Raw genomic sequence first — 12,754 nt, 5'->3', positions numbered from 1 at the left:
ATGCCGCGGAGCGGCTGGGCCCGTGAGCCATGGCCGCTGAGCCTGCGCGTCCGGAGCCTGTGCTCCGCAACAGGAGAGGTCACAGCGGAGGGAGGCCCGCATACCACAAAAAAAAAAAAAAAGTGTATAATTCAGTGTTTTTTTGTTTACTCACTATGTTGTATAAGCATTATCATTATCTAATTCCAGGACATTTGCATCACCCCAAAGAGAAACTCCATACCCAATGGCAGTCACTCCCCATTCCTCCTACTCCACCAGCCCTAGGCAACCACTAATCTACTTTCTGTCTCTATGGATTTGCCTATGCTGTACATTTCATATAAATATGAATGTTATTTTGTGTCTGGTTTCTTTCACTTAGCATAATGTTTTCAGGGATCCTCCATGTTGTAATCAGTACTTCATTCCTTTTTATGGCAGAATTATACTCCATCATATGGATATTCCACATTTTGTTTGCCCATTCATCAGTTTATGGACATTTGAGCTATTTCCACTTTTTATGAATAAGGCTGCTGTGAACATTTGTGGACATGTTTTTGTGTGGACACGTGTTCCATTATTTTGGATATATATCTAGGAGTATTATATGGGTTATAAGGTAAGTCTATGTTTAACTTTTTGAGGAACTGCCAAGCTGTTCCAAAACAGCCTACATCATTTTACATTCCTGCCAGCAATGTATGCAGGTTCCATGTTTTCCACATCCTTATAATTTTTTTTTTTAAACAAAGAAAGCTGAGTTTTTGTAGCTGTCTGAACTGAGCCCCACACCCACAGTTTCCAATCAGGAAACAGGGCCCAGGGCAGGGGTACTTTGTGTTTTGAGTTCATTAGCTGCTCTCCTAAAGGTTTCTTCCTGTGTCCCCCCACTCCTTGAGCCAAGAGACTCTCTTTTCCAGTACCAGCTGTAGGGGGCAGCTCTCAACAGTTCTTGAACAGTTGAGTTTCTCTCCATGGCTGAAAGGGAAGGGAAAGAGAAGGGGATTTAGCTTTGGGTCTCTTACCAGTGTGAGCGCCGCTTCTTCTATATATTATCTCAGGGACTAGGCAACCTTGATTAATCATCAAAATCACCTGAGGATCTAATTGAACTGCCCATTTCCAGGTCCTTCCTGGAATTTTCTGATCCCATTGTTTGGAGTTCAACCCCGGCAATCTGTATTTTTTAAAAATTGAGGTATAATTAACATATAACATGCAATCTATATTTTTAACAAGTGCCCTAGGTGATTCTGATGATGAATGATTGGGAAGCCTGGTATTGTCCCCACGGCAATCTGTCCCATTTTGTAGATGAGAAAGCTGAGGCTCAGAGAAGAATTAACTTGCTCCAGAGCAGAGTCAGCCTCATTTCCTACAAAGCCTATGATCTGTTCAATATGACACCAGGCTTCATATTTGCTAGCAGAAACCTGCAGAGACCCTCTTTCCATGCAAGACTGGACCTTGGCAAACACCCCATATTCCTTTTCCCTATTCCCACTGAAGGTGGTGGGAATACCTATTGTATTAGTTTCTTAGGGCTGCTTTAGCAAAGTACCACAGGCTGGGTGACTTAAAACAACAGAAATGTATTCTCTCATAGTTCTGGAAGCTAGAAGTCCAAAATCAAGATGTCTGCAGGACCATGCTCTCTCTGAAGACTCTAGGGAAGACTCCATTCTGTACCTTTTTCTTAGCTTCTGTTGTTCACTGGCGATCTTTGGCATTCCTTGTCTTGCAGCTGCATAAACTCCAATCTCTGCCTCCATCTTCACTTCACATGCCATTCTTCCCTCTATGTGTCTGTCTCTGTTTCTTCTCCTCTTCTTATAAGGATATATTGGATTAAGGACTCATCCTACTTCAGAATGACCTCACCTTACATATTAATTACATCTGCAAAGACCCTATTTCCAAATAAGGTCACATTTACAGGTATCAGGGGTTAAGCCTTCAAAATACCTTTTGGAGGGACACAGTTCAACTCACAATATCTATAATAGTCAGCAGGTGTCAGAATCCTCAAGTTGAATATCACCATGGTGACCCTTAGCTTCTTCAAAGAGAAGGTAGAACCCAAGGGCCTAGACAGTGGGGATAGGGGATAAGCAGTGGTGGGGAAAAGGGGAACATTTGGTCACTGTCTATGGGGCTGGACAGTTAAGGACTTTGATATGGCATCAGAACAGTTCAGAAATCTGGTTCAGCCAGTCTTTATTCACTCACTAAACAGCTCTCTGTGGGCTTCCTGTGTTCCAAGATCTGGGTAGAGAGCAAGGCAGGCAGGATCCATTAAATCATGGCTTATGGTTTACTGGGGTGACTGACAACCACAGGTTAACAATAATGAGGGCACAATTACAAACAAAGGTCTGTGCTCTGACAGGAAGAAACCTGGTGTCACCAAGGAGACCTTCCTGTGATTATATTTCCTCCTTCCCTTTCTTCAGTTGCCCTTCTCTCTGGGAGATCTGTGGGTATTTCAACATCTCAGTGAAATAGAGGGGACTAGAGAGTCCCTAGTGGCCAGTATGGGTATAGCAATGATCCAAACTGCAGAACTATGGAGTGGGGGCTGAGATATGAAGGAAGCTGGGAGGGGAGATGGGTGTGGCAGGGAGGGAGTGTCTGACCCAGGTCTTCCCCCAACTGTACAGTGAACATGCCCTGGCACATTCACGGCCAGTGGACAAGAGCTTCTAAAGCTTTTACCAATTTGAAGCTGTGGACCCCCCTACCTCACTCTCCTTCCCCACCAAAATCCATCTATTGTTTGATGCCAGGAAGGCAGGCTAAGTCCTGGCCAAGCTAGGGTTAAAGCCACAAGGAGAAACCCTTCTCTATCTTGGCTGTAATGGCAGTGAAATCCTACCTAGCCTGGGTAGCTCTCAGATCTGTCCCCATCTCTGTCCCCACTCCCACTGTCCCATCTCCTACCTCCCTGCAGTATATGGAATGCAGTCAGGCCCCTTCCAATCCACCTCCCACCTACACAGGTGCCAGAGGGATCCTTCTCAAACATCAGTCAGACCGGGGCACTCCCTGGCTTCCACTCCCCGCCCCCTCCCCTTTATTCAGGGAGGCTCCTTGTGACCTAGCTCCCACCTGGTATTCCAGTTGCACCTGCCTCTCTCCATGCTTCCTTCAGACACTTGTGGCTGCCTCAACTCGAGACAAGCATCACCTGTGTTCTGCCTGGAATTCCCTGTCCAGTCCTGTCCAGCTGGCTAATTCCTTCTGATCATTGAGGAACCAGCTCCATCAGCACCTCTGAGTGAATTAAATGCCTCTTCTCAGAGCTCCCTTCTCCCACTATCACTGCATTGTGCTGTAACTTTCTTTTTTCTCCCTCCTAGACTGGGACATCGTTGCAGCAGAAACAATGTCTGATTATTCTGATTCTTCCACCCCAGTCCCACCCTGTGTCTAGACTGAGACTTGGCATAATAATGAAGTCCCTCGAGGTCCAGCTGGTGGTCCACTGCCCATCTGACCACATGCTCTGGCCTTGGATGATACACATCTATGTTCTCAAATGGATTTTGATTGTGTGATGGGACAGTTTTGTGGGTGTGAGTCTTCACTGCCACCCCTAGCCTGGAAGTGCCCCAAGGCAGGGACCAGGAAGCTCTTGGTTAGAGGCCACTATTGGAAAGATGAGGTCTCACGGTTGTGGTGGTGGTAGTGGGGTTTCCCACTCCCTCCCATTCTGCCACTAGTCAGTTCTCAAAGTGAGCATCTCTGAGATGCTCCCCTTTGCCACTCCTTGCCTTACTCCAGCACTTCTCAGGTTCCCACCTTAGCCTTGGGCGTGGGGATGTATAGGGATATCTGTCACCTTCCTTTGGAGCCTGCTCCTGGGCCAGCAGGGCCAGAGGGTCCAGTAAAGCAGGGGTGGGGAGCTCACAGTTGCTGGGTTCCATTGGCACCCATGAGCACCTATCAAAACCCTGGGAACTGAAGCTGCTGGGGTAGAGTAGAGGTGCACAAAAGAAAGCCAGTTTCATAACCTGCTTTCTAGCATGGGGGCAGAAACAGCCCACATGTGAACAGGTTAACGCTCTGAAGGTTGGGAAACAAAATGAAGGGGACTTACCTGACCCAAGGCATCAAAAGAGAAAGTCTCTGCTTGCATAGTCCTGGTGACCCGGCAATCAGGACTTCAGACACCAGTGGTTTTGGAAAGTTGGCCCTTTTCCAGAACCAAGACCAGTCTCTCTTAAGATCCTACCATGCAGGACCTCTTCCAAGTTTTATCATGTACTTTAGATGCAGACGCCCAGTGCCAGCCCAGGGCACCTTAGTTTTCAGGATAGTTTACATTCTCTCCACACTTCTTGGGCCACCCCTGAGAGTCAGACAAGCATACCCAAACCCCTTGGCCCTCCTAGGGACTTATCAAGAACAAGAAATTGGGCTTCCCTGGTGGCGCAGTGGTTGAGAGTCCGCCTGCCGATGCAGGGGACGCGGGTTTGTGCCCCGGTCTGGGAAGATCCCACATGCCGCGGAGCGGCTAGGCCTGTGAGCCATGGCCGCTGAGCCTGCGTGTCTGGAGCCTGTGCTCTGCAACGGGAGGCCACAGCAGTGAGAGGCCCGTGTACCGCAAAAAAAAAAAAAAAAAAAGAACAAGAAATTGCGGAGGGCAACCAGTGTCAGAATCTGTATGGCAGGGCTCTCTGATCCAAAGCTGAAGCCGAGATAGGGGGGTGGGGGTGGACTCCCCGAAGAGCCCCTTCCGTCAACTGCAGAAACCTACCTCTTGTTACCAGCAGGATTTATTTCAGGTTTCTGCCTACCAAGTGACTTACATACTTCCCCATCTCCTCCTTTGCAAGGATGCTGTTAAGTTGCAAGGGGGCAGGTCCCCTGAGATCCCAGGGCTATGTGCCCTCCGCGCCCCCCCCCCCCCCCCCCCCCCCCCCCCCCCCCCCCCCCCCGCCGCCCCCCCGGGCCCCCGCACCCTCCCCCCCCCCCCCCCCCCCATCACAGACAAATCAAATAAAGCATTCACCCTGAGATCCCAGGGCTAGGGGCCCTCCGCGCCCCCCCCCCCACCCCAACCCCGCTGCCGTCCTACCTGCTAGAGTGCTTCCAGTACACAGCACTCTTTCCACCCTCCCACCTTACTTGGAGTTGGGCAGAAAGGCTTATAAGGCCATTATCTCTCAACAGACAGCTGTGCAGGGCTGGAGGCAGCAGCTTATCAGGGAGCCTGCAGTGATTCACAACCCAACTCCCAGCTTCTCTGCTGAATAGTAATTTCCAGCAGTGGATTTGCGCTCTCTCTCTCCTCCCCCTCTCCCAAGGGTGTGCTGTCCTTTCTCAGAGAGAGAAAGCAGTGAAGGGTAGATCCTATCCATGGGGATGGGGGGGCTCTGTGCCAGCTTTCTGGATAAGGCTGTCTATTGGCAGGAGGCTGCAGGTTTAGGGACCCCAGTTGGATCTGCCACCCTTGGCAGTGACAGGAGAGTTCATCGATGCTCACCTTCCTTCCCCTTCAAGAAAAGCAATGTGCTGCTCCCTTTCTCTTAGTAGTAATGTGTAAGGTGAAAATGGTCCCCTTCTGGCCACAAGCCCTGAAGCTAGAGCCAGCCAGGGAGGGCTGAGAAAGAGGGAGAAACCGGGGACTGGGTAATGTGCCCCCTGCACCATTTTGAAGCTGTCCAGTTTCTGTGCCTGACCTCTAAGACTCCAAAGGCTAAGGATCCAGGCTGGAGGGGACTGAGACACAAGGGGGCAGACCAGAGCAGTCTCTGCACAGGCAACTGGTTAGGAAAAAACCCAGGGACAGAGCCATTTTTGTGTTTGTTTTATTGGAAGCAAGACTCCAGCTGTGGGGCTCAGGGGAGGAAGCACGGGAAGTTCTGTCCTGGGTCTCTCCCTCTGGGCCAGCATGGGGAAAGGGGGATGGTAAAAGAGCTAGAGCCTATGGAGAAGCCCCTGCCAGCATGATCTCAGGATGCTCCTTAAAAGCAGGGGAAGGGAAACTAGAAAGGAAACTGTGTCCTAGGTGAGGGGCACAACAGGCCACCCCCACAACTCATAATCCGCTGCCCTCAGGCAGTGGTTTCCAACCCCTTGCCCTCTGCTGACAGTGGTGGGGTGATTCCAAGAGGCTTCCTCAGCTTCCACCCTCCAGGCCCACTTCAAGAATCCTAGGTGCCTTTAACCCTTGGGGGTCCTGAGCAAGGCTCAAGAGTCCACTGCCCACCATTCCCTCCCTGAGGAAGGTCCCCGTATGGTTCAGAAAAGCTGAAGGTGGAGTTCTGTGTCGTCAGTCCACATAGGTGAAGGAGCAAGCCCACCACGAAGCTTCCCTGGGGTCCCCTTCTTGTCGCCTTGGGGTCCATGCTGCCAGGTCGTGGGTTCCAGAGTACCAAAACATGAAAGGCTGGAGGTACATCTCAAGGTCGAAGCTCTGGGGGTAAATCCAGCCCGCCTAGGTGGCCCAGAGGCTGGAGCTCTCAGGCGGTCTGGTCCTCTTCAGCAGCACCTGGCTCAGGTTGTGACCGCTTCGCGGAGCCTTCTCCAGCTGCGGGTTCCCCTAGACTCCTCTTGGACGTCGGTGCAGCTGGCTGGGACGAGGGGCCGGGATGGGGGTTCGGGGGCTGGTAGCCGGGTTGGCGAGGATCCAGTGAATCCTTGGAAAGTAGGATGGCGAGGCTGGGCACGTTCTTAAGTACACTGAGACTGGCGGCTGGCTCGCCAGGCTTCTGACCCGGCGTGGGCTCCGGAGGGAGGCTCTGCCACACTTCGCGCACGCTCCGGTAGCGCAGCCGCGTGACCTGATGCAGACCCGCCAGGCGGCGCTTGAGGATCTCGGCGCACGTGACGGTCTTGGTGGTGGCCCGACCGCAGCCGCTGAAGACGATGGTGCGCGTGGCTGGCTGCGCCATGCTGGTTGTGGCGAAGGCCAGCAGGTTCCGGATCTTACTGCCCTCCTTCACCCGCATGTGCACGGCGCCCGGCGCCAGGTCTGCGAAGGGGCCCGAGCCCGGGCCGCCTCCCTCGTCCTCGCTCCCCACCGGCGCCTCCTCTGAGCGCACCTTACGGAAGTTCTCCATGCGCCGTCGTTGCCGGGACCGCGGGGACGCAGGCTTCGCCATTGGACCGCCTCAGCCCCGGGGCTGCATGGCGGCCGGTCGCGTCTGGCAAGGGCCGGCCGGGGTAAGGGTGAGGGAGCTGCGTGGATGCTGGCGGGCGGGCTAGGACGGTGCGATCCTCGTCTTCCACTTCTCTCCACTGGGCGCTGCTCTACTCCGCGCTCTCCGCGCCCTGGGCTCCGCGCCTTTGGCTGAGGCCCCGCCTGAGAGCCTAGGAGCCCCGCCCCTACCGCCAGGCCCCGCCTCTAACTCAGCCAGCCCGGCTGGAGTCCCAGCCTCACCAGCCTCTCGGAACCAGTCCGGTCCTCAGCTACCCGGGCGAGAGAGCTGCGCTCACCGTGGGGCGCCGTGGCAGTGCTAGGGGGTGACCTGTCAGGTGAAGTTTCCCTGTAATCGCCATCAGCCCTCCCAGAGCCAACCCTGATAAACGGGCAACCTAAATAAAAACTGCGTCTGCAGGGCAAACGCCGCTTCGACCCAGGTACCCAGCCCTTCCGCGTTTCAGCTGAAGGCCACCCCTTGTCCCCTCCCAAGGAGAGATTTCAAAGCGGCCTGCTGGGGGCTGGGACCTCTTTCTCCCACTCCTCAGTGTAACCCCCCACCCCCACCTTCGTCCCTTCGGCTCCCGAGCCGCTATTCTCTCCTCAAAGACAGCCCTGTGCACCGTCAGCAGAGTGCGGGAGGCGCTGTCTCCGGCTCTGCTCCGCGCCTGCCTTCGACGACTACGTCGCGGCGTGGTCCTCGCCGGGCAGCCGGAGACTGAGGTCTCAGCCTCGCCGTGCCTGACTGGGGCTGGAGGCTCCTGGACGCCCGCCCCTAGGGTGTGGGGACTGAGGCTCTGCGCCAGGCTGCTCCCTGAGATGAATGGGAAGAGAGCAAGGAGACCCCTTCTCAAGGGGAGTTAAGATCCCTCCATCCATGCCTGAAAGTCGAGTGTTAGAGCTGCATGCTTTAGGGTAAGCCAGGCATTGTTCCCTGCTAAAGTGGGTCCCCCTTTTTCTCAAGTGGAATTTGTTGTTAGCCTGGCTCGCTGGGACCCAGCAGCGTCCTTTTTCAGAAAGGAGACTGGGTGAGGGCAGGTTTTGAGAGAGAAGGGAGGTAGGTGGGAAGTTGAAGCCCCGGGGGCATTACGAAGCTACTGGGTGCCCCTCCCCGGGAACTCCGCAGGACTGAGGGAGTGACCCCGGATCTTCTGCCAGGAGAGATGAACAGTGAAGGGAGAGGTGAAGTTGGGGTTGAAGGACTGCTGATGAGAGGGAGGAGGTTTGAGAAGGAGCTGGACCCTCCCTAGAACTGCCCTAGCGTCTCGCTCTTCATCCTTCCACCCCCTCGCGCACGCACAGAACCGAGAGTGGGCCAGACCTGATCCGGCGGGAGTGACTACGACGGAGCTTGGAGGAGAGGAGCGCAGAGAGCTGCGGCGGGCGGGAAGCCCTTGAAGTGCTGGGGGCATGACAGTGCCTGGGGGAGCTGGGCCCCAGTCTTGAGACGGGGCTGCCGGGGTCCCCCTCCCTCCCCTCGCGGCTTCCTCAGCATCTTATATCTCCCAGCTCCCATCTTATATCTCCCAGCCTTCCTGTCTGGAACCCGGGGCTGACCCCATTACCGCCCCTTGGGAGTGACTGGAGCAGGTGGACCTTTGAGCCCCAGCGTATGAATGACCAACCCCATCTCGGATCTCCTGCTCGCATTCTGGGATCAGGGGCCCTCGAGGTCGCGTTCCCCTCGGAACCTGTATTTCCGTCTCGCCCCAGCTCCCGCGGCCCCCACGTGGAGCAGCCGTAGGGGTCGGAGGCACAGCAGTCCGGAGAAGACACAAGAGTCTGCAGCGCGTGGCGGGGCGCAGGGAACCTCAAGCTTTGTAAGACTCGGGCAGTTGTGGGACTTAAAGGGCATCAGTTTCTCTAGGCCTGAGAAGAAGTCCCCGAACAGCTGAAATCTACGTTCGAACGGGTTGGTTAGGGAAGAAGCGAGCTCTCCATCCACGCGGGTATGCAAGCCTAGGCTGAACGTTCACTTGGAGGGGATTACGCGGGGGTCTGCAATTTGGAGGAAGGTGCCTGGGAGCTCCGAGTTTACGTCGGGTGAGAGTGAGGCCGTTATGCGTCCGCCTGAGTTGGCCCTGGAAAGCGCCCCATCGCCATCCCCCTCCACTGCCGCCAGCTGTGGAAATCTCGATTCACTTCGCTCCCCAGTCAGTGAAGGGAGACCGCGGAAAAGGCCCGCATGCCCTCCCGTCCCTCCCCTCCCCTTCCCAGCTCCCTCTGCAGCACTTAAAATGTAAATGTACTCCGTGATTAGCCGCCGGGTCGCTAATTACCGCTGAAGCCATTCATTACACTGTCAGCGCGCGTCGTAGCCAGCTGGCTGTGCGCTCCTGCCGGGCCGCGGAGTGGCAGGGCCTGGTGGGGAACGAGTGAGGGATGGGGGGGCGGGGGACTCGAGGAGGGGAGCGGAAAGATTTAAGGGGGGGAACTGTGAATGAGGGGAGCGGGGTTGGCAGAGAGGACGCGAGGGCGGGAAAGGGGCCAGTGTGCTCGATGATGACGTGCGGGAGCGGGGCAGGGAGAGCGGAGAAATGCACGAGGCAGTTAGGAGTGGAGGCGAAGGAGAGGTAGCGAGGATAGCTGGGGAAGGGGGCGCTGTGATAGAGAAACCGGGATGAGGAGCGGGGCGAAGGGAGGATGCGCTGCGGGAGGCAGGGCGGAACCGGGAGGACAGGATGGAAGAGGTTGGGAGGGGAGTAGAGGGCTCAAATCTGGGAACGTGGGTAAATAAATGTGAGCATCTGTGGCACACACTCCGCAACAGTTAGAAACGTGGACAGTCAAGACTTTCTGTTAAAAAAGTCGGGTGGCAGCTATCCACACAAGTATTTTTTTTTTAAGTTAGGGAGTCTGTTTCCGTGTGTGCATGTTTATAGATGTAAATGTATTTTTAAAATAATTTTAAAATATGTGCAAGAAAACAGCACACTGCATCTGTTACCTCTGAAGCCGCATTTTGTGGGCCTCTCCTAAGGAAAGAACTACTAAATATGAATACAAAATTAAGCCCAGAGTTTTAGAACAGTCTGTGTAAGTGAGGTCCTGACCTTGAAGCCTGAGCTTCATTAGTTTCTTTTTGCCTCTTTCTGACCTTGGGCAATTTGCTTAATCCTTATGCCTTGGTTTTCTTAGCTGTAAAATGGGGCTAATACAGGAACCTGCCTCATAAAGTGGTTGTGAGACACGTAACAGTCTTAGAACCTTGGCTGGTAAGTTCTCAGGAAATGTTGGCTAATGTTATTTTTCATACATTATTTGTGATTAAAACAAATTTTAAAAATTTTAAAAGGGAGGGGGGGAAGAAAGCTGGTGAAAGGAAAAGAAATGGGCAAAGCCTTGGAAATAACAGTTTTCCTAATATGTTGGGGACTAGTGAGTGGCAAAGTAGACTCCTTTCACCCTCCAAGGAGGTGGAGGGGTGACTAGGCTGGAGTCCAAGCCTCGCCAATGCAGCACCAGCCCATGATCTGCAACGGGACCTTCCCAGCAGTACATCCCGCCTCTCGTGGACAAGTCGCCTGTCACCCCAATACTGGGAGAAGATCCCTGGTGCAGGGCAGGTCTCTTCCTCCTCTGTCTCCAGTGGCAGGAAGAGGATGGGGATCCCCTAAAACTCCTGGTCCTAGTCCCAGCTTGTCCAGGCAGGGGCTTGGGGGCATGCAAAGGAGTCAGGAACTAGAAAGTTAGAGAGGGCCAGAGGGAGGTCAGATTTATCAGGCACCCACCAAGTGCCCAGCATTGGGCCAGGTACTCTCACATCTATTCCCTGATTTAACCTTTGAAATCTTCCTTTCTATCATCGTTTGACAGATGTGGAAACTGAAGCACGGAGAGATTAAGTAACTGGCCCAATATACCACATCTAGAAAGCAGCAATCACAGATACCTGAATGCAGGTGTTCTACCTCACCTGCATTTAAGAAAAAAAGAAACTTCTTAATGATTTGAGCTCCCCAGTAAACGTGTGAGTTGGTTTTGGGGAGAGAGGCAGTTCCTACAGTGGGGAAGATGTATTGGTTATCTCTTGCTGCATAAAAATTACCCCAAAACTCAGTAGCTTAAAACAAAAACATTCATTCTCTTACCCAGTTTTTGATGGCTAGAAATCCAAGAGCAGCTTATAGTGGTGGTTCTAGCTCAGGGCCTCTCATGAGGTTGCAGCCAAGATGTCAGCTGGGTCTGGAGCATCTGCTCTCAAGCTTACTCACATGTTGGTCAGAGGCTTCTGTTCCTTATCACATGGATCTCTCCATAGATCTCATGACGAGCAGCTGGCTTCCCCTGGAGCTGAGAGAGAGGGGGAAAGAGAAAGGGAGGGAGGGAGAGAGAGAGAGAACAAGCATGAAGCCACAATGCCTTTTATGGCCCCGCCTCCTCTGACAGGGAATCTGGTTCCAATTCTTGAAGTGAGCAGTATCAAAGAATTTGTAGACATATCAAAACCACAACAGAAGGGGAGTGTTTGGGAGGAAAATTCAGGAGGAGAGGGAATCAGGACTCAACATATCGAAGCAAATATGTGGAAAGACTTTGAAGCAGGAGAGCTGGATTTATTTGTTTATTGTTAAATGGGTGTAAGAGAGACAACTTTTCCAAGATTGTTTTTTGGTCATGGGCATAAGAGCAGTCACCGCTCTACAGGGCTCTCCTGGAGGTTGAGTAGGATTCTGGCTATCAGAGCTCTTTGTGTAAATTTAACACTGCTAGGCAATGATGCCTGGAGGTGAGCATGGCCTGGGAGAGAGTTCTGCTATAACAGAGTCCTTGCCCATGACAGGTACCTCCTCCATTAGACTGAGTCCAGGACCCTGGGCCAGGGTCTGATTCTAGCTCTGATTCTAGCTCTGATTCTAGCTCCCCATCTTTGTCTCCACCATAGTCCAGCCTCCTCACCATGTTTCACTTCCATCAATGCTTTTCCCCTTGGGCCAGCCAGGATAGGACCCAGCAGTCCCAACACCACCAAAGCCTCTACCTTCAGGCCACTCCTCCTGCTGTGCTGGTTGTGGCCCCACAGATGGGGAACAGGGGTTTGCATAGCAGACCCAGTGCGTGCTTCCCTTTGCAGACAAGAGCCATTAACCTAGCATGAAATTCATTTGCTTTTCTAGCCAAGAGGCCAAGTCACCTGAGTCCTGGGAGGGAGGGGTCAGAGGGGGTATGTGAGGCCTAGAATGAGTGAGGAGAGGGGTCTATAGGATGGGGAAGGAGAGGCAAAAGAAGCCACTGGAGCTCCTTCTCCATCTCTTCAGGAGTGGGTGCTACCACTAGTCGTCCATCTTCCTTCCAGATTCCAGAGGCAAGTATAGTAAAAAGCCACTCACCTGGGCAAAGTTGGAGTTCCCAGGAGAGTGCTTGTCCCCGAAAGACTCCCCAAGAGTCTGCTGGATGCCTGAAATCCCCCATTATTTCTTCCACCTTTAGGTCAGTTTTGCCCTCTGAAGATAAGGTTATACTCCTAATTCCAAGGTGGGAATTGATCAAAAACAAAAGAATCAGCATGTTTGAGAACCTTGGGGTGGGAGGAAAGTATAGAGCTGATAAGGTATGGGAATAGTTACCAACTGTAGCGGACACTTACTTAGCACTTACTTTGTGCCGGACACTCACACATAT

General features: G+C 53.2%; 1 protein-coding gene across 1 annotated transcript; it reads right to left on the bottom strand.

The window, feature by feature from the left end:
• Positions 1–5,782: 5,782 nt before the first annotated feature.
• Positions 5,783–7,277, bottom strand: RPP25 (ribonuclease P and MRP subunit p25). The gene has a single exon (XM_007118256.2). It carries the CDS (start codon positions 7,092–7,094, stop codon positions 6,453–6,455), a length of 642 nt encoding a protein of 213 aa, XP_007118318.1. The 5' UTR covers positions 7,095–7,277; the 3' UTR covers positions 5,783–6,452.
• Positions 7,278–12,754: the final 5,477 nt, after the last annotated feature.

The sequence above is a fragment of the Physeter macrocephalus genome, unplaced genomic scaffold, assembly GCF_002837175.3.
Source record: "Physeter macrocephalus isolate SW-GA unplaced genomic scaffold, ASM283717v5 random_138, whole genome shotgun sequence".
Classification (NCBI taxonomy): domain Eukaryota; kingdom Metazoa; phylum Chordata; class Mammalia; order Artiodactyla; family Physeteridae; genus Physeter; species Physeter macrocephalus.
Note: the sequence above shows the minus strand (reverse complement) of the source record. Positions and strands in the feature narration are given on the sequence as shown.

What these genes read in the sequence shown, in the direction of transcription:
- RPP25 (XM_007118256.2), bottom strand. Translation starts at nt 7,094, where the DNA reads ATGGCGAAGCCTGCGTCCCCGCGGTCCCGGCAACGACGGCGCATGGAG.